Genomic DNA, 21,528 nt, shown 5'->3' with positions numbered 1-21,528 from the left:
CAAAAAGTCCCTGCCCCAGTGAGCTCACAATCTCATCAATCAATTCATCTCTGAGCAGAGGCCAAGCACAGAAAATTTCAGCCCCAGGGAGGAGCAGTTCAGAAAGTTACGAGCATCAGAAAACAAGACATTGCAAGGGAACCTGTTTGGCAACCTTTACTAGTGTCTCGTAAAATGGCAGTTTGTTGTGTCATACTGTGTATGCATGTAATATCTATGCTACGCCCTTATGGAAGGGCCTACAGAGTTCCACAGACAGAGCCTTTCGCTAGGTTTTTTTGAATCTCCCTGTAGGATTTAATAGAACACTATCACCCACCTTCAAACAACCCATTAAAAAGATCTTATTTTCTGTTATATTCTATCAGCTTTCAGAATAAAATCTGTGGAACCCGCCTGCATTTGTGGAGGACTCTATGGGGTTCAGCCTGGTACAGTCTATAGGACCATCCCATAAGGGTGGAATACATAGATCACTGTTCAGATTTCTCAGGGCCGTCTTTCTCCCCTTACTTAGAATTTAAGTCATCATTTACCCTTGTGCAAGTGGATGCAAAATGCTACCAACTCAGGATGGCAGCATGTTGCTGCCATGTTGCTAATGTGTAAATGATGACACAAGGTGCAGGCCAGTGGGGACTGGGGGCTTGTCTACATGGGGAAGTTACACCAGCATAAGGTAGGTTTCAGAGTCGTAGCCATGTTAGTCTGGATCAGCAAAAACAATGAGGAGTCCTTGTGGCACCTTAGAGACTAACACATTTATTTGGGCATAAGCTTTCGTGGGCTAGAACCCACTTCATCAGATGCATGGAGTGGAAAATACAGGAGCAGGTATAAATACATGAAAAGATGTGAATTGCCTTACCAAGTGTGAGGTTAGTCTAATGAGACAATTCAATTGACAGCAGGATATCCAGGGACGAAAAATAACTTTTGAAGTGGAAATGAGAGTGGCCATTGACAAGAAGGTGTGAGTAACAGTAGGGGGAAATTAGGTTTAGGTTTTGTAATGAGGGCTAGCTCATTACAAAGCTAGCCCTCATTACAAAATGAGGGGGGAGGGCTAGCTCAGTGGTTTGAGTATTGGCCTGCTAAACCCAGGGTTGTGAGTTCAATCCTTGAGGGAGCCATTTAGGGATCTGTGGCAAAAATTGGGGATTGGTCCTGCTTTGAGCAGGGGGTTGGACTAGATGACCTCCTGAGGTCCCTTCCAACCCTGATATTCTAGGATTCTATGATTCTGTAACCACTTCCAGTCTTTATTCAGGCCTAATCTGATGGTGTCCAGTTTGCAAATTAATTCCAGTTCTGCAGTTTCACATTGGAGTCTGTTTTTGAAGGGTTTTTTTTTGAAGAATTGCCACTTTTAGGTCTGTTATTGAGTGACCAGAGAGTCTGAAGTGTTCTCCTACTGGTTTTTGAATGTTATGATTCCTGATGTCAGATTTGTGTCCATTTATTCTTTTACGTAGAGACTGTCCAGTTTGGCCAATGTACATGGCAGAGGGGCATTGCTGGCACATGATGGCATATATCACATTGGTAGATGTACAGGTGAACGAGCCCCTGATGGTGTGGCTGATGTGGTTAGGTCCTATGATGGTGTCCTTTGAATAGATATGTGGACAGAGTTGGCACCACGGTTTGTTGCAGGGTTTGGTTCCTGGGTTGGTGTTTTTGTTGTGTGGTATGTAGTTGCTGGTGAGTATTTGCTTCAGGTTGGGGGGCTGTCTGTAAGCGAGGACTGTCCTGTCTCCCAAGGTCTGTGAGAGTGATGGGTCGTCCTTCAGGATAGGTTGTAGATCCTTGATGATGCACTGGAGAGGTTTTAGTTGGGGGCTGTAGGTGACGGCTAGTGGTGTTCTGTTACTTTCTTTGTTGGGCCTGTCCTGTAGAAGGTAACTTCTGGGTACCCTTCTGGCTCTGTCAATCTGTTTCTTCACTTCACCAGGTGGGTACTGTAGTTTTAAGAATGCTTGATAGAGATCCTGTAGGTATTTGTCTCTGTCTGAGGGATCGGAGCAAATGCGGTTGTATCTTAGAGTTTGGCTGTGATGGAGGAATGTCTCTATCTGCAGATCAGATGATTACAATGCCTGTAATTGACAGCCAGCTCCTGGACCTCTGGTTTGACCAGCTTGCTGTTGTGCAAGGCTTCAGCTGAACTGTCGCACCTACTTATGCACAACCTTGGTGTTTGTATCAGGGTTTCCTGGATGACCTCCCAAGTCCCATTGCTAATGATGACAGGTTTAGTTCATTGCTGACCAGAACACCGTCCCAGTCAGAAGAGCTCACAGTCCAACAGGGCGAGAGAGAACTGGTGCTAATTCTGAGAGCAGAAGGATGGAGCAGTGGTTATTAGCAGTACTCACACAGAGGTATTTCGGCTCCTAACTCCCACTGAAATCAATAAGAAGGTAGGAGCCTAAATACCTTTGGGGATGTAAGCCTGAGTCTCGGCGTCTGTACATTGGGGATAACAGCACTGCCCCAGCTCCCTGGAGTGCTGAGGATAAAGATTGTGAAGTGCTCAAGTATTAAGTGCCATAGATAGATCCTAATCTCACACTGACAGTCTCTCTTCCAGGCCTGCTCCAGATCTCAAGCTTGTTTACAACTCCACAGATGTCAGCGCAAGTGCATCTGATTTACACCTGGTGTAGGTGAGAGAGGAATCAGGCCCCTTCATAGAATCATAGAATATCAGGGTTGGAAGGGACTTCAGGAGGTCATCTAGTCCAACCCCCTGCTCAAAGCAGGACCAATCCCCAACTAAATCATCCCAGCCAGGGCTTTGTCAAGCCTGACCTTAAAAATATCTAAAGAAGGAGATTCCACCACCTCCCTAGGTAACGCATTGCAGTGTTTCACCACCCTCCTAGTGAAAAAGTTTTTCCTAATATCCAACCTAAACCTGCCCCACTGCAACTTGAGACCATTACTCCTTGTTCTGTCATCTGGCACCACTGAGAACAGTCTAGATCCATCCTCTATGGAACCCCCTTTCAGATAGTTGAAAGCAGCTATCAAATCCCCCCTCATTCTTCTCTTCTGCAGACTAAACAATCCCAGTTCCCTCAGCCTCTCCTCATAACTCATGTGTTCCAGTCCCCTAATCATTTTTGTTGCCCTTCGCTGGACGTTTTCCAATTTTTTCACATCCTTCTTGTAGTGTGGGGCCCAAAACTGGACACAATACTCCAGATGAGGCCTCACCAATGTTGGATAGAGGGGAACGATCACGTCCCTCAATCTGCTGGCAATGCCCCTACTTATACATCCCAAAATGCCATTGGCCTTCTTGGCAACAAGGGCACACTGCTGACTCATATCCAGCTTCTTGTCCACTGTCACACCTAGGTCCTTTTCTGAAGAACTGCTGCCGAGCCATTCGGTCCCTAGTCTGTAGTGGTGCATGGGATTCTTCCATCCTAAGTGCAGGACTCTGCACTCGTCTTTGTTGAACCTCATCAGATTTCTTTTGGCCCAATCCTCTAATTTGTCTAGGTCCCTCTGTATCCTATCCCTCCCTTCCAGCGTATCTACCTCCCCTCCCAGTTTAGTGTCATCTGCAAATTTACTGAGGGTGCAATCCACGCCATCCTCCAGATCATAAATGAAGTTATTGAACAAAACCAGCCCCAGGACCGATCCTTGGGGCACTCCGCTTGATACCGGCTGCCAACTAGACATGGAGCCATTGATCACTACCTGTTGAGCCTGACAATCTAGCCAGCTTTCTATCCACCTTATAGTCCATTCATCCAGAATATTGCTTCTAAAGACCTTAAAGTTTGGTGTTTTCACTGACCACACTGGCCCTTCAGCAGGGGTGCCGGAACAGGGGGGGCCAAGGGACCTGGCCCGTCCACTTTTCATCATGGGCCCAGCTCCCTGCCTCTCCTTTTCACTCCCCGAGGCCCTGCGTCCAGCCAGGCTGGAAGCTGGAGCCCGGCCTGGGTAAGAGTGGCCCGGGGAGCCTGGGCAGCTGTGGACACTCCACCTGTCTGGGATGTGGGAGCCCGAGAGCAGCTTCCAGCCCATGACCCCGGTAGAGGGTATTCCCCCACCCGGCTCTGACTTCCAGATTGACTGGGGGGTGGGGCCTCAGGGATAAGGGGTGGGGCAGGGCCACAGAGGGGTTGGGGCCTCACCCCCCAAAAAAACTTTTAGGAAGGATCCGTCACCCCTGCCTTCCAGCCTGCCTTGAGGTTTTGAAACACAGTCTTTGCTTTTCCGATGCTGGGCTTTCCCTCAGATGTGCAATCACCCTTATCGCGAATGATGCTCCCCAGATAAGTCCATCTCATAACGGCTTTCGAGGCTTCCCCTTCCCAGTAGGAAAAGTCATTGCTAGGTACGCTGATTTTCATAACGTCCGTCTCTGGTTTATTAAGCCCTCTTTACCAGTGATGATAAGACCTGTTTGACCCTGTTCGCAAAGACTGAATTTGCCAACAAGCCCTGGAGGGTACAGTTGCGCCCGTTTCTGACCCTGCTACTCACACCCCCTGCCAGACCATTGCTGGCCCTTCCCCTGACATGCCACCTGGCCCCCAGACAAGGCCCCCGTTGGCAATTCAGGTGCTGTGTTATCTGAGAACTTGCCCCACCTGCTCTGTGATCTGGTGAAGCACGTTCTGTGATCAGGCTTCTAAACCAGAGCACCCAGTGAGCAGCTAACGCTCAAAGGTCCAATGTTACACAGAGCTAAGGTTGGTATGATATTGCATTGCCGCCCTTACTGCTGCAGTTCTGCGCTGCTGCTGGCAGTGACACTGCCTTCGCTCTCCGGCCCCCCAGCTCTGAAGACAGTGCCTGCCACCAGCAGCAGTGCAGAGGTAAGGGTGGCAATGGGGCACTAGTAAGTCTTCTGTGAAAAGTGCCATTAATAAAGTTTCTTCATGCCCCACCCCCCCCAGTATTAAACAGTAACTGTTTTTTAAAAAATAACTTTTCTGCTTATAACAATAATTCAATAAAAATGTGTTTTAGTCAATGTGACGAAGTGCGACTATTCTTAATGTTTCCTCTGAATACTGTAGGGGTGCCTCAGTTTCCCTTATGCATTTCTTAAGTCTCTAGGGGTGGGATAAGGGGGTATGATTGTTGCAAAGCAAAGGGCCAGTGTACATAAATGGCCGACACTCTGTCTCCTGGCAACTGATGGCCTGGGCCCTTCCCCCCTGCAAGGTGAGAGCTAAAGGGGTGGAGAACAAAGGAATCAGGTGACCTCCTGCCCGGGAAAGGGACAAAGCCCAGAGGAGGAGGGGCTGGAGAGTGAGTGAGTTGAGGGGGTTCCAAAGAGGATGGCTCTAGACTGTTCCCAATGGTAGCAGATGACAGAATGAGGAGTAATGGTCTCAAGTTGCAATGGGGGAGGTTTAGATTGGATATTAGGAAAAACTTTTTCACTAAGAGGGTGGTGAAACACTGGAATGCGTTACCTAGGGAGGTGGTAGAATCCATGAGGATTCTATGAGGGCTGGCTGGGGATGTGGAGTGAAATGCAGACGTGGTTGTCTGGCTCACTGCCCCCTAAAATGGACCCGGCGGAGGGGTCCTGTTCTCTGTACCTACAAGCTCTGTTTTAGACCATGTTCCTGTCATCTAATAAACCTCTGTTTTACTGGCTGGCTAAGAGTCATGTCTGACTGTGGAGCTTGGGGCAGGACCCTCTGGCTTCCCCAGGACCCCGCCTGGGCAGACTCGCTGTGGGAAGCGCACGGAGGGGCAGAGGATGCTGAATGCTCCAAGTTCAGACCCAGGAAGGTGGAAGTTGTGTGAGCTTCTTGCCCTGAAGACAGCCTTCTCACAGAGAGGAGACTTCACCAGAGTCCTGCCTGGCTTCGTAGGGAGCAGTCCCAGAGCATCGCCCGGGGACTCCGTGACAGTCTTAATTTAAAAGCGGTGAGAAAAGGTAAATTCATTTTAAACAACAGGGTTATAAAATTGTCATTTAAATAGTGTTACATATTAAAAATGAGTTTTTAATTTTTAATGGGGGGGGGTCCTACTCAGAGGCTTACTGTCTGAAAGGAGTCGCCAGTTCAAAAAGTTTGAGAACCATTGATCTAAGTTGTATTTCCTTAGTTAGCTTATGAGAAGGTCATGCGAGACAGTATGAAATGCCATGCTAAAGTGAAGATATACCCCATATCCACAAGGCTTGTTACCCTGTCAAAGAAAGCTATTAGGTTGGTTTGACATGATCTGTTCATGACAAATCCATGCTGACTGTTACTTATCATCTTATTATCTTCTAGGTGTTTGCAAATTGATTGCTTAATTATTTGCTCCATTATCTTTCCGGGTACAGAAGTTAAGCTGACTGGTCTGTAATTCCCCGGGTTGTCCTTATTTCCCTTTTTATAGATGGGCACTATATTTGCCCTCTTCCAGTCCTCTGGAATCTCTCCCGTCTTCCATGTCTTTTTGAAGATAATCGCTAATCGCTCAGATATCTCCTCAGGCAGCTCCTTGAATATTTTAGGAGGTATGTCATCAGGACTTGCCAACTTGAAGACATCTAATTTGTCTTAAGTAATCTTTAACTTGGTCTTTCCCTGTTTTAGCCCCAGATCCTACCTCATTTTCACTGGTGTTCGCTATAGTAGACATCTGACCGCTACTAACCTTTTTGGTGAAAACTGAAACAAAAAAGTCATTTAGCACTTCTGCTATTTCCACGTTTGCTGTTACTGTCTTTCCCCCCTCAGAAGGTTCAGTGGTGACCTGATCACAGTCTGTAAGTGTCTATACGAGGAAAGATTTCTGACAGCAGAGGGCTGTTTAATGTAGCCAAAAAAGGCAGAACAAGATGGAATGGATGGAATTGATTTAGTTGGGGATTGGTCCTGCTTTGAGCAGGGGGTTGGACTAGATGACCTCCTGACGACCCTTCCAACACTCATTTTGTATGATTCTATGGAAGCTGAAGCCAGACAAATTCTGGCCTTGACTACATGGGGAAATAGATTGGTATACTCTGCAATAGCTCTTCAGAAATAGTTCCCCCACAGATACTTCTTTCTGGAATAAAATCACTTTTATTGCTCAGATAAGTCAAGTTAGAATCATTCCCGACTAGCTGAATTCTACTGTTGTCAGCCGGCGGGCATGTGTGTGTTCTCTCCATATGCCGTCCCAGCTCTGCGTAGGTAGCTGGCCCAGCAGACCTTGAGTGTACTACCCAGAAAGACCACAGACGTGGCTCGGTGGCGAAGGCGCTCAGCCAGGTTAGTTGTCAATGAGGCACGGTCCTAGCACCCTGGCTCCGTGGTCATGGGTATGCTACCACATGTATGTCCATGAAAATGGTACCTGCTCAGTCAGCGGTGGAACTGTCTGCTGACCCCGCGGCTGGACAAAGGTGCCCCACTATAATTTCTGTTTTATACGTTGATACAAACAAGTTACATATCATGTTCCTGACATGGTTAGTTACCAGCCCTTCACTTTGTACCTGCTGGTTCGAACAAAACATCTCCATGCAAAATTCTGTCCTCCTGTCCTTGTCTGGGGCGGGGGCGGGGTCGGTGTGGTCCTGTACCATCTCCAAGGAATGGGTTTATGCCATGACTCTCTGTTGGGGTGTACCTGTCCTAGCCTTCTGGAAGGTGTTTCCATGAATACCTCATACTTAGGTGGGCCTGTGTTCTTCCCAAGTTCCTCTGCCGGACAATGAACTTGTAGGCAAACGTCTGCTTCATGACAACATCTGCCTTCTGCTCATAGCCTGGCTTTTGCTGACTTTGGTTCAGGCCTTAGGTCTTGCGCCATGGCCAGTGCTCCCGGCTCCCTGCTGCATCTACCAGCCTAGCTATTATCAGTTAGTTATTCCAGAAGAGCTGCGCAATCACAACCCGCTTTGCCAGCTTTGCACAATGGGCCATTTCAGTTCAGCAAAGAGAAGGGGATGGGTAGGAAGCCAAACTGGGTGGGGAAATCACTGATTCATTGCATGCAGCCAGCAAAGTTTCTTCCTCATTGCACAGACCTGACTTTCCCCAGCCTTGGTAGAACTGGGTCAGAGAGCCCGGGGTGTACAGAGATGCAGCTCCCACTGAAATCACTAGTGCTTTCTCTGTGCTGGGAGGGTAGGCACCAAAATATCTGCACCTGGTCTACTCTAGTACTTCCACCAACACACTAGCACTTAACCATTGCAGGGGAAGGGGGAATAAAATCTTCCAATGCGGACAAAGCCTCCAGGCTACTAGTTTTCCTTAGTATCATTTGTACAGCATTGATTTCATCATGTATTTCATTTCCAGACCAGTCAGCTTTCTTTTAAAACAACAATGTAATTTTATAACCCATGTGGTTACAGAAAACGCTGGACATTATGATTCACTACTGGCTCAAATATAAACAAAACCCAGATTTAATTACTTGTCAGATTGCATGATTTGTTTAAGACCATTTGCTGAATTTGGGGGGCCTGATTCATGATAGATGAGCATCTGCGTTTAGCCATGTGGTTTGTATTACAGGAGCACACAGAGGGTCTAACGGAGATGAGCCCCCCCCCTTGTGCCAGGTGCTGCAGAGACACTGATGACTCCTGTGCAGTTTGTGGTCCATCATAACCCCCCAGATCCTTTCCAGCCGTGTGACCACCTAGCCAGTTATTCCCCAGTTTGTAGTTGTACATGTGATTTTTTTTCCTTCCTCACTGAAGTACTTTGCACTGTCTTTATTGAATTTCACCTTGTTGATTTCAGACCAATTCTCCAATTTGTCAAGGTCCTTTTGAGTTCTATCCCTGTCTTCGAAAGTAATTGCAACTCTTCCTAGCTTGGGGTCTGCAAATTTTATAAGCCTACTCTCCACTCAATTATCCAAGTCATTAATGAAAATATTGAATAGTACCGGACGCAGGATTGACCCCTGTGAGACCCCATTAGATACACCCTCCCAATTTGGCAGCAAACCATTGATATCCACTCTTTGAGTATGGTCTTTCAACCAGTTGTTCACCCACCTTACAGTAAATTCATCTGGACCACATTTCCCTAGGTTGCTTATGAGAATGTCATGCGGAACTGTGTCAAAAGTCATACTAAAATCAAGCTGTATCACATCTACTACTTCCCCCATCCACTAGGTTACTAACCCTGTCAAAGAAGGAAATTAAGTTGGTTTTGCATGATTGTTCTTAACAAATTCATGCTGACTATTCCTCATAACCCTATTCTCCTTCAGGTGCTTATAAATTGTTTGTTTTAATAATTTGCTCCAGTTACTTTCCAGGCACTGAAATTAGACTGACTGGTCTATAATTCCCCAGGTACTCCTTGTTCCCCTTCTTAAAGATAGGTACTATGTTTGCCCTTCTCCAGTTTTCCAGGACCTCTCCTGTCCTCCAGCAGTTCTCAAAGAAAATTGCTAATAGCTTCAAAATTGCTTTAACTATTTCCTTAAGTATCCTAGGTTGAATTTCACCAGGCCCTGTTGACGTGAATACATCTAACTTATCTAAATATTCTTAAAACTATTCTTTCCCTACTTTGGCCCATGTTCCTTCCCCCCGGTTCTCAATTTTTATTGTGTTGAGTATCTGGTCACCATTAACCGTTTTAGTGAAGACTGAATCAAAATAGGTATTACACACCTTAGCTTTCTTGATGTCATCTGTTATTAGCTCTCCATCCCCACTAAGTAGCGGACCTACGGTTTCCTTCATCTTTCTCTTGCTTGTAATGTATGTGTGACGTTGCACTCCAAGGTCAGCTCCCAGACTACTGCACTGGGCAGCACAGCATGGGGAGGAGGTGACCAGCCCTCTGAGGAGAAAGAAGTGGTTTGGGACTATTTAGAAAAGCTGAACGAGCACAAGTCCATGGGGCCGGATGCGTTGCATCCGAGAGTGCTAAAGGAGTTGGCGGATGTGATTGCAGAGCCATTGGCCATTATCTTTGAAAACTCATGGTGATCGGGGGAAGTCCCGGATGACTGGAAAAAGGCTAATGTAGTGCCCATCTTTAAAAAAGGGAAGAAGGAGGATCCGGGGAACTACAGGCCAGTCAGTCTCACCTCAGTCCCCGGAAAAATCATGGAGCAGGTCCTCAAGGAATCAATTCTGAAGGACTTAGAGGAGGGGAAAGTGATCAGGAACAGCCAGCATGGATTCACCAAGGGCAAGTCATGCCTGACTAATCTAATTGCCTTCTATGATGAGATAACTGGCTCTGTGGATGAGGGGAAAGCAGTGGACGTGTTATTCCTTGACTTTAGCAAAGCTTTTGACACAGTCTCCCACAGTATTCTTGCCAGCAAGTATGGGCTGGATGAATGGACTATAAGGTGGATAGAAAGTTGGCTAGATTGTCGGGCTCAATGGGTAGTGATCAATGGCTCCATGTCTAGTTGGCAGCCGGTATCAAGTGGAGTGCCCCAAGGGTCGGTCCTGGGGCTGGTTTTGTTCAATATCTTCATAAATGATCTAGAGGATGGCGTGGATTGCACCCTCAGCAAGTTTTCAGATGACACTAAACTGGGAGGAGAGATAGATACGCTGGAGGGTAGGGTTAGGATACAGAGGGCCCTAGACAAATTAGAGGATTGGGCCAAAAGAAATCTGATGAGGTTCAACAAGGATAAGTGCAGGGTCCTGCACTTAGGACGTAAGAACCCCATGCACCGCTACAGACTAGGGACCGAGTGGCTAGGCAGCAGTTCTGCAGAAAAGGACCTAGGGGTTACAGTGGACGAGAAGCTGGATATGAGTCAGCAGTGTGCCCTTGTTGCCAAGAAGGCCAATGGCATTTTGGGATGTATAAGTAGGGGCATTGCCAGCAGATTGAGGGACGTGATCGTTCCCCTCTATTCGACATTGGTGAGGCCTCATCTGGAGTACTGTGTCCAGTTTTGGGCCCCACACTACAAGAAGGGTGTGGATAATTGGAAAACATCCAGCGGAGGGCAACAAAAATGATTAGGGGACTGGAACACATGATTTATGAGGAGAAGCTGAGGGAACTGGGATTGTTTAGTCTGCAGAAGAGAAGAATGAGGGGGGATTTGATAGCTGCTTTGAACTACCTGAAAGGGGGTTCCAAAGAGGATGGATCTAGACTGTTCTCAGTGGTAGCAGATGACAGAACAAGGAGTAATGATCTCAGGTTACAGTGGGGGAGGTTTAGGTTGGATATTAGGAAAAACTTTTTCACTAGAAGGGTGGTGAAACACTGCAATGCGTTACCTAGGGAGGTGGCGGAATCTCCTTCCTTTGAAGTTTTTAAGGTCAGGCTTGACAAAGCCCAGGCTGGGATGATTTAGCTGGGGATTGGTCCTGCTTTGAGCAGGGGGTTGGACTAGATGACCTCCTGAGGTCCCTTCCAACCCTGATATTCTATGATTCTATTATATGCTTTATGAAAATATGCTTATGAATCCATGATGTAACTGGAATATGCTTTATGCAGAAAGTCTCTTGTAAGGTATCATTACAAAGTTTATAATCTACTGAGTGTGCTCATCCCATTTGTTTGCGTGTGTTATTTCTAGGTCTGGAGTTAGGAGAATAAGACATAAACTTGTATCATTGATGTAAACATATTAAGTGGAAACCATTAAGGGTGCTTCAGAATCAATGACCTGCCAATGGTTCTGTTTACTTGCAAACCTTCTTGTGCATGTGCGGGCCAGCCTAGGAAGAATGGAGGCTGGGGTCTCACAGGACATGTGACCACGTCACCTGATACTGGAATCCATCTTAAATGTGGTACTTTTCCATTTAGAAGGAGGGGTTAGGACCCACAAAGATTCCTGTCTTGTGCCAAAGCTATAAAAGCGGGTGGAGCTGGACAAAGGGGGTGGCCAGTCATGAGAAAGCCCATGTTTACCATCTAAGATGGCTGCTGGAACTAACAAGGACTGTACCAAGGGAAAGGATTGTGCCCAGGCTAGGAAGGAGTCTAGTCTATGAAAGAAGCTTATTGGAACATCTCTGAGAGTGAGATATTACCTGTAAACAGTTTCTTAATGTATTAGACTTAGACTTGCGTGTTTTGTTTTATTTTGCTTCGTGACTTACTTTGTTCTGTCTGTTATTACTTGAAACACTTAAATCCTACTTTTTATAATTAATAAAAATCACTTTTGTTTATTAATTAATACCCAGAGTAAGTGATTAATCCCTGGGGGAGCAAACAGCTATGCATATCTCTCTATCAGTGTTATAGAGGGCGGACAATTTATGAATTTACCCTGTATAAGCTTTATACAGAGTAAAATGGATTTATTTGGGGTTTGGATCCCATTGGGAGCTGGGTGTCTGGGTGCTGGAGACAGGTAACCTGCTGAGCAGTTTTCATTTAAAGCCTGCAGCTTTGGGGGTGTAGTCCAGACCGTGGGTCTGTGTTGTACCAGGCTAGCATGTCTGGCTCAACAAGACAGGGTTCTGGAAGTCCCAGGCTGGCAGAGAAAACAGGCTGAGATATTTTCAACACATCAGGTGACAGTGCCCAGGGGATCTCTGTGACTGAACCCGTCAGGGTATGTACGTTAATAAACTCTTCTTATTGCTTTTAATGCTCCTGGTCAGGTGTAACTCATTTTGTCTTACTGTCCTTCCTAGCTTTCCTTTGCATCGGGAGAGTTTGCAGTTGTGCCATTAATATTGTCTCTTTGAGGAACTGCCAGGTCTCCTGAACTCCTTTTTCCTTTAGATTTTCTTCCCATAGGATTTTACCTACCAGTCCTCTGAGTTTATCAGTCTGCTTTTTTGAAGTCCGTTATCCTTATTCTGCTGCTCTGACTCCTTCCTTTCCTTAGGATCATTAAGTCTATCATTTCATCATTGCTGTCACCCAGACTGCCTTTCACCTTCAGATTCCCTGCCAATTCCTCCCTATTAGACAGAATCAACTCTATCATGTCTGTCCCCCTGGTTACTTCCTCTACTTTCTGGAACAAAAAGTTGTCCCTGATACGTTCCAAGAACATATTGGAAATGTTGTGTTTTGCCATATAACTTTCCCAACAGGTGTCTGGGTAGTTAAAGCCCCCCATTATTACCAGGCCCTGTGTTTTGGGTATTTCAGTCTTTTGCAATTTGTCAACATCTTTTCTGAAGTGTGGCCACCAGAACTAGTCCCAGTCTCCAGGGGTCTTTTCATTAACACTGGGACTGATGTCTCGCTAGCTGGCATTTCTCTGTTTGTTTCTCTGTCCGTGGCTTGGCAACTTCTGAAACCCACACCCGATCCATTCCCAAATGCCAGGGAATGTTCGAGGGAGCAGTAGGAAGAGCCCTATTGATTTTGGTGATAATCAGAAACCTGGAAATGCCAGATTTCCACTAACATCAGCCCCAGAGTTCCTGTTTGCTGCTGTTGCCAGAGGAACATCTCTGGCACACCCTGCTGCCTCCTGAAGAGATGAGAGGCAGCAGCTTACTAGAGGGTCCTTGCTTCCTTGTTTCCATAGGCTGAGCCGTATACCCAGCCACCCCCCCCCACACTCCACTCTGGTCAGCTCTTTGCCAGCCCATGTCCTCCTTGCCCTCTATTCCAGCCAGTTCCCCCTCCCCTCAGCTGGGACCCTTTTGGGGGCCCCCAGAAAAATAATTACCCAAGCAGAAACCCACCGCAGGGTGGAGGAAGCCTGGAGCCCTGGCAGAAGCCACAGGGTGGGCGGGGGAAGCCCCAGCACCCTGACCCTGGTACCCGACAGAAGTGCTGGGCAGGCAGGCGGGGTGAGGGAAGCCCCAGCGTGGCTGTGGCCCCAGGACTGCAGGAGCTTTCGTTCCCTGCCATGGCCTCAGGGCTCTGGGAGCTCTCACTCCCCGCTGTGGCCCTGGGACTGTGGCGGGGGTGGAGTGTCTCCAGTTTTGGGGCTGGGGTGGAGGGCGGGGGGCAGAAAGGAGCAAGGGTCACAGGGTCCTAGAACCTGGGCTCCAGGCCGAGCCCAGACTTCTACACTGCAATTAAACAGCCCTTTAGCCTGCACCGTGTGAGCCCAAGTCAGCTGGCCTGGGGAAAGCTGGGATGTCTAATTGCAGCATAGACATACCCGAAGGCTACTGATGAAAATTTGTCTATATAAGAGTCCGGGAGGGGCTGGGGGAGGGGCGGGATGTTAATAAGTATTATTTATTCTGCACCCATTTCCTTGCCTTAAATTTTCTTCATGGTAATGTCCTTCTCCCACCTCCCAAGCATTTCAGCACACTAGACTTAGCAGAGACTGGGCCTGATCCTGAATGGAGCCGACTGCCCGCAATTTGAGCTGAACGAATAGTTGTTTTTTCAGTTCAGTGTCTGAACAGACAAATCCGAAAAAGAAAATTTGGTTTGTTTATAACCGGGTCTGAATTTGTGGGGGGTTTCTCGCCAAGTCAAAAAACTGGAGAAATTTGGTTTAGGTGACTGTTTGTTCGGATCAGCATTTTGAAACACATTTCAAATCCTAAAAATATTTTTGACATTTTTCCATTTAAAAATGTCATTTTTGATTTGACACTTAGTTTCAAACTGCACAACACCTTCAAAAGATGATCCGGGGAAGTTACATTCCTAAGTCTGCTAGGCTCCAAAAATCATGGAGTGAATAAAGACTCTAGATTTATGGGTCATTTCAACAATCTGTAACCCAGGAACTCTTCTTTTTCCTATGACTTTGGAGGTATTGATTGCCCACTTCACCTTGAATATTCTCTTGCAACGTGTGTTAACTCCTTAACTGTTCCACCTTTGTATTAGCTGTGACGTTCTAGGTGCCGTTCCCAGACCTAAAGAAGAGCTCTCTGTAAACTCAGACCTTGTCACTTTCAGCCGCAGAAGTTATGGCTTCAGCCACCTTGTGTCTCTCATATCCTGGGACCAACCCAGCAAGCGCAACACTCCAAACAAGTTTCAAAAATGTCATTTCAAAATAGTTCATCTCAGGTTGTTTTGTCTAAATGAAAAGTTTTGACATTTCCAAAATGTTTGTTCTCAGTTTTTTCTGTGAAACTGTTCCCCAAACTCAACCTGAATTGATGTCCCCAAAAGTACATTTTTTGGTTAATTTACTTTTTGCCAAAAAAAGCTTCCCCTAGCCATACACACAGTTCTTCCTGGAGTTAATGAAAACTGCCAGCGCTCAGCTGCACCCAGGACTGGACCTCACACTTGTAGCGGTGAATCTTGTTAACAATCATGCTCTGGTGGTATAGTAAGGTGGGTAGGCTCCACCGGCCTCCTAGTAAACAGGGTTAAACATCTTGTCCTAGGCAGAGCCGCATCTTCTGCAGTGATTACCGAGAGATTCAGCTAGCAGATCATTCAGAGCAAGCCTATGTGACCAGTAGGCGGGTATGCTGGCGGACTGAAGAGACAGGAGGCAGTGCGTCTTCTCTGGGAATAGAAACATTAGCAGGAAAGGGACTCAAGGAGCTTGCCACGACTGAAGTGAGATGGCGTCCTCATCATGTTCCTGGTTTGGACTGGGAGGAAACCTGAGGGCTTGCCTGGGCCACAGTGAAATTTCTTGGGGCAGAATTCACCCCCCGGTAGAGAGACAGCATAATGTCTATGTCCCACATCTGTCCAAAGGGCTGAAGTGGGACATATGTGGGGCATAGACCTCATGGAATTGAAGTGCAGTGGGGACAGTTTTCATCCTTCATTTGCATGCTCCTTTGTCTCCTTCTCAGGCCAGGTTAGTTTCTCAGTATTGATCACTGAGTTTCCTTTTTTCGCGTACTTCACCCACTTGTGAAATTTACAAGAATATCTTTATGTCCCCATATCTCTGGGGAAGTTCCCAGCTAAACCACACCTTCTTCCTCTTCTGCCCTCTATATCACGCTCCTCCATCAGCTACAAGGAACCAGTCAACACTGAGACACTCAAAGAGAGAGACAGAGATCAGTCCTCCAGTAGGAAGGGCCAGCGGCACGCATCACACAGGTATTGTGCTCAGAGTTCATTTGCAGCTGGCAATATCAAGCTGGCACTTGGGGTTGGGAGTTCCTGATCAGCAGACATTGCTGATTTACGAGGCAGCCTCGCCTGCAGTGGAGGCATATAGAAATACATGGCATGCTGTTTTAGAAGAGCTTTGTAATAAATGGTGCAAACCATATTTGGGGCTTTGAACTCAGGTACAGCTTGATTCTCAGAGCTGAAATCATTGGGAGCTGCAAGCGCTCGGCATCTCTGACAGATATTTGTTTTTAAAGACTAGCTGGCATGCAATATCTATCAATCCTTGATCAATCAATTGATCTACAGGGCGATCCAGCTGGCTTGCTTGCTTTCACAATACGTTCTCACCTAGATACAGATTTATTTCTCTTCTCACCATAGTATCAAAATAGCAAGCATATCAATTCACCCTATTATTACAGCAAATAAGCACGTTACCTTCATTTAAAGTCTTGCCAATATTCCTGTTTCCAGGTGTTCTGCCACCAGCTCCCTGGCTTTATTGCTACAAGGGCAGATTCAGCGGTGGCATAAGGGGACACACGTCTGACTGATTTCAGCGGCCTGTATGTTAGTCTCTCTTTCTCCATGGCTGGCTGTAGGTGCACAGGGTGCAAGGGTGAACATCTTTGGTTTTTTCCCCTCTTAGGTTTCATAAGCGAGAAGCAGCTATGGCAGCCGTTCCTGATGTGCAGGAGGAGTTGATGGAGTTCTGCAGGTAACCCTGGATTTACTGACTCCCCATGTTCTAGGGTCTCAGAGCTGGGGATTCTTGCTGGAGTTTCACCGTGAAATTCACCCCAATGCAAAGAAACAGCACGAGGCCTAGGTACTGCTTAAGGCCAGCTTCAGCCCAAACCAGCATAGCAATGCCAGCAAATCTTTGTCGTGTTAAGTCTCCTTAGCTTACGATAAGTGTAAATGCCTTCGCCACTCGTCCTGAACCTGTAACTGCTGTAGAATCTCTTCTTTGGGGAATAACTGGCTTTGTTTGTTTGTCCCTCGCTTACAGTGTGAACAATGAACAGTTCTACGAAGTCGACCACCCCTACTTGGGGAAGGTAAGGATCGGTGTCTCAGTCCAACAGCCCTTCCTGGGGATTTTATACCCTGGTGAAAGAGGGGTCAGGCCCCAGTTAGCTCCCACATGATAGTGGGATAGTGTCCTCCTTGGGCCTAGCGGCCATGGAATGTCTGGCCCAGTAAAACTGTATGACTGAGTGAATGCAGAGAGCAGGGCTATAGCAAAAGCATGTCCAGCAGCAGCTGGCATTCACCCTGGGCCTGTCTGGCTACCTGCTGTTAGCGTCCCCTCACCATTCAGCCCCCACCCTCCAGGGGAAAGCGAAGGAGGCTGGCTTGCAATCAGTGGTGGTGCTGGCTAGGCGGGTGGCAAGTGGCCAGGATTGCTGGGGGATGGTTTGCTCCAGTCTCCCTGGATCCATCAATCTAGAAGCCACCTTGAGGGACACGGGCAGATGCTTCTCCTGTCACCTGCTGGGGGGAAGTAGGGGGCAGGGGATTCGCGGCTCACACTGGGGGCCACTGGCCCATTGGCATCAGTGGAGTCATGTTTCACCCATGGGTGCTCTCAGCACAGAACAGGCACTGACAGGAGCCCTGGGGTGGATCTGAGAGGAGATTCCTACCGCTGGCCCGCCTCATGGAGGGGGAAGACCCTGGCTCAGCCTTGGCGGCTGCTGAGGCTAAAGCAGCTCTTACGGGAGGGTGGGGCAGCAGCTTGTTTCACAGTGCTTTCCTTGCCCACAGAGCTCCAGCCAAGGCTCGAGCCCCTGCTCCCTGTCCCAGAGCTGCTCAGCCTGCGACCTGGGCATCCAGTTGCAGTTCACAGAGCAGACCTCTCCCAAGGTCTTCCGCAGATCCGTGGTGCTGGTGATCGCCACAGAGAAGATGAAGAAGGCATTGAAAGCAAGACCATTCACGGATGATGATTTGACAGGCATCTTCGATACTGTCTTCGGTACGGCCCCAGGGGATCCCTGGAGCTAAGTGACCCCGTCCAAGGGTTGGGGCTGAGGGGGGACACACAAGGGGCTTTGGAGCCCCACTAATGCCAGCTCTGTGCATCGGGGGGCAAGTCTCGAGCTAGAGAGCTACCAAAGGCATTTACGTGACACCAGATTGTCTAAGGCTCAGATCCTCAAAGGTATTGAAATCAATGCGAGTTAGGTGCCTCATAGCTTTGAGGCCCTGGGCCTGAACATCTCACAATCTTTAATGCCTTTATCCCACAGCACCCCTGTGGGGCTGGGCTATTCTCCACATTCTACACTTGGGGAAACTGAGGCACAGATGGACAAAGTGACATGCCCACGGTCACACAGGAAGTCAGTGGCAGAGCAGCGAACTGGACCCAGGTCTGCTAAGGTCTAGGCTAGTGCCCTAACCATGGGACCTGTCCAAGTGCATTCCCCTCACTCAGCCTTAAGTTTCGCCACCAATGCAATGGAGCTGATGATCAAGTGTTTTGAGATGGATGGTTGAGAACAGCAGAGTCTGGTTGTTACCAGTTCATTCCCCCTGCATCCCAGCAGGAGCACCGGGTGTATGAGACCTGGTTCCTGGAAGGGTGAGAGGTCAAGTCCCTTGGATAGGGAAGGGGTGGCCAATATGACCCTTTGCTCCAGTCAGGGAAAGGCGCCCATCGCTGTGGGTCACAGGCAGCTCTTCAGTCCCCAGCAGCTACCAGGCTCTCAGCAAATACTTTAACTGAGTGTTGCCGCAAACTCACAGCTGCCAGGAACTCCGCAGTGAGAACCAAGGCAGGATTCCAACCCCTGATCCCACAGCACAGGCCCTGCCACTAAGGAAAAGGGGGAATCCCCATTAGCTGTTAGCTGTACAGGGCCTATGACACACATCTTGGCAATGTTGATTAAATCACAAACACACCGATCAGTTCCTTGCATTCTGAGTCACTCTGGGGACCACGTGCAGGAGAGGCGAGCATGGGCTCAGAGAATGCCAGTAGATATTAACCCTTGTTCGCATTCTTGTTTTCAGAGACCATCTCGTTCGAGAGTCACAATGTCACCCACACGGTGGATTCCATCTACCGCTACTTCAGATCCATCTCTTACGAAATTCGGGACACTGACCAGAAGTGCTTCAAGCTGGAGGCTCCCGCCCAGCTGGTGGCGGTGCATTTGCAAGGCCCCAGCATCAGACACCAAGGTAAGGTCTGGACAATACCCAAGCATCAGCCCAAACCTTCACCCAAAATGCTAGCCTAACCTTTGACTTTCCCCCGATGAAGGACCCAAATCCCTGGCACTCTCCCATGCACTCTGCTCATCTGTTTTTGGGCTACATTATTTCTAATCTGGGTGATACCAGAAGCCCCCTGAAAAACCTGATCTGATGAAGTTTCCAGGCTGGATCAGTTTTCACAGCTCTGGTTTCCCATCTCAACTGACCCTGAGAACATCCAGGCCAATCACAGAGATAGCCAGGCCATGCCAATCTCCTATTAAAGGCCAGGGTGGTCCCCCAGGCAATCCCAAGAGAGGGCCCTTCCTCTGTGTTGAACTCCTTGCTCCTCACACCTGCCAAAGCAGCTGGTCTGAATCCTGTACTCAGGTCCCTGATTTCTACCTGGGGCCGCTGGACTGGAGAATCTGAGCTTTCGTACGTTCCAAGCCCCCAGAGAGACACCAGGGGAACCCTGGGGGCGTACACGCTGCATGGCTTTGGTCCAGGACATTCTGAACACATGGCAAGGCAACCTGTGGAGTGGCTCCCCTAGTTAGCTCCCGGCGCTGGCTGCATCTCTCCCCGCAGAATTCAGACAGCCGTTCTCTGTGCCGTTGCTGATTCCGTATTTCCCCGTCTTGCAGTGAAGTTAAACATGGCTCTCTATAGACCGAAAAGCGGCACAAGCAACCAGAGCTCCATGAGGTTTCCGGTCGCTCTGGGCATCAAGGGGAGAAGTCTCTACCTGTCCTGTGTGCAAAATGGCCAGCAGCCGGTGCTGCAGCTGGAGGTAAGGGGGCGGGGGTGTTCCGGGCTCAGGCATCTGCTTTGCCACTCGCTTCCTGAGAAACCAAGAGCCGCCCACTCAGGAAGTAAAGTGGGTTTCTGCTCGGAGGAGGGTTTGTGGTCTCCACGGGCGTTCTCTCTTTGTCATGCCAGGGCCCCAGCAAAGTTGCCAGCCCTATAAACCACCGCTGGGCCCTGCAAGCTGAGTGGGGATCCATCTGCCTCATGCGCCAGCCCCAGCGATAAAGCTTGCAAAGCCAGAGCTTAGTAAATCGTTCTGTGGATGATGCAGGAGCCATGCTCGATTCCGGCTCCTGCAGGGCTAATGGGCTACTCTACTCCTGCTGGCAGATCGGACCGGGACTCACCCTGGCTCTGATCAGGCCCCCACATGTTGTGGGATCACCCAGTACCTGAACCCATCGCTTCCACTTCTCCCTTCCCCCTGGGTGAGAACTAGTATAATTCCAGGCTGCTTGGGGGACATTCCCAGCTTCCAGCTGCACTGGATATCTGTGGATGCCAACCCCAGAGCTCCCTGCCCAGTCCTCCTCCCCAGGCAATCTAAGCAGCAGTGTAGGGCAATGGGTAGCGCACTGGAGTGGGAACCAGGAGAGCTCTTCCTGCTAGACCCGGTTAGAAAGACAGGCCTGGCATAGCTCTCTCCTCTGGCCTCTCTTTCTAACCGGGCTGCCCTTTGTGCCACAGGAGGCTGATATCCTGAAGGATGTTGACGGAGCCGAGCTGGAGCGCTTCATCTTCTACAAGGTGGAAAACGAGAGCACGGCCCAGTTCGAGTCAGCCGCCCACCGCGGCTGGTACATCTGCACCTCCCCCCAGAACAACCAGCCCGTTGGCATCACCAACCGGCTTGGGGAAGTGTTCATCACCAACTACTTCCTCACCCAGTCCAAGCACTGAGCGCACATCCCAAACCGGCAGTTACTGGTTTCAGCAGAATCTTTGTATGTACTAAGTACATGGGGGAATGGTTGTATTTATGAGTGAGCCCTGACTCATGGCTCAGAACGTGACTGTAACACACCTCTAACATGTATGTATTGTGTCTTTCTGTTTGCTTTGTGCCCTGCCCTATCCTAGAGCATGGGCCAGTGGGTCTGATCCAGCTCCAGCATCTAGAATTAACCTCTTACTGGAGTGAGAGCTCTATATTAGAGCCCTCTTTATTAGAGGCTTATCTTAGTGGCTGTCTCTTCTCTCCCACCTTCCACAGCTTCGGTGACCAAGCTAAGGCCGATGGCCCCTGGCTTGTGGATCAGCCCCTGGCTTGTGGATTTCCCCCAGACCCACTTTAACCTCTCCTTTCTCATAAGCTGTATCAGCCCAACCATGCTGATTTGCGGGGGGTTTCCATTCTGCGTTGCGGGATCATTGTATATTAATTTCATGTAAATTATCTGTGCTGTACCCGGAGGGCCTCATTAATTATTATTGTTCATATCACACCATCAGGCCCCGATTCTGCAAACACTCAGGCCCAGCTCCGCAAAGATATGTAGGCTCCTAACTCCCACTGGCAGTTCGGTGCCTAAATACCTTTGCGGAGCCAGGCCTTAGAGACTTGGGAAAAGTTACTCAATTGGTT

At 48.5% G+C, this 21,528-nt stretch overlaps 1 protein-coding gene across 1 annotated transcript; it reads left to right on the top strand.

The window, feature by feature from the left end:
• The first annotated feature begins 15,884 nt into the window (after window positions 1-15,884).
• On the top strand, window positions 15,885-20,843 carry LOC141978178 (interleukin-1 beta-like). The gene is made up of 7 exons (XM_074940065.1): window positions 15,885-15,905; window positions 16,573-16,641; window positions 16,936-16,984; window positions 17,694-17,904; window positions 18,948-19,118; window positions 19,781-19,926; window positions 20,631-20,843. The coding sequence occupies exons 2-7, from the start codon at window positions 16,595-16,597 to the stop codon at window positions 20,841-20,843; spliced, it is 837 nt and encodes a 278-aa protein (XP_074796166.1). The 5' UTR covers window positions 15,885-15,905; window positions 16,573-16,594.
• Window positions 20,844-21,528: the final 685 nt, after the last annotated feature.

The sequence above is a fragment of the Natator depressus genome, chromosome 26, assembly GCF_965152275.1.
Source record: "Natator depressus isolate rNatDep1 chromosome 26, rNatDep2.hap1, whole genome shotgun sequence".
In the NCBI taxonomy this organism is placed as follows: domain Eukaryota; kingdom Metazoa; phylum Chordata; order Testudines; family Cheloniidae; genus Natator; species Natator depressus.
Note: the sequence above shows the minus strand (reverse complement) of the source record. Positions and strands in the feature narration are given on the sequence as shown.

Coding starts and splice junctions, on each gene's coding strand:
- LOC141978178 (XM_074940065.1), top strand. CDS start 16,595: ATGGCAGCCGTTCCTGATGTGCAGGAGGAGTTGATGGAGTTCTGCAG. Junction 16,985..17,693: donor ACCACCCCTACTTGGGGAAG/GTAAGGATCGGT, acceptor CCTTGCCCACAG/AGCTCCAGCCAAGGCTCGAG. Junction 17,905..18,947: donor CATCTTCGATACTGTCTTCG/GTACGGCCCCAG, acceptor TCTTGTTTTCAG/AGACCATCTCGTTCGAGAGT.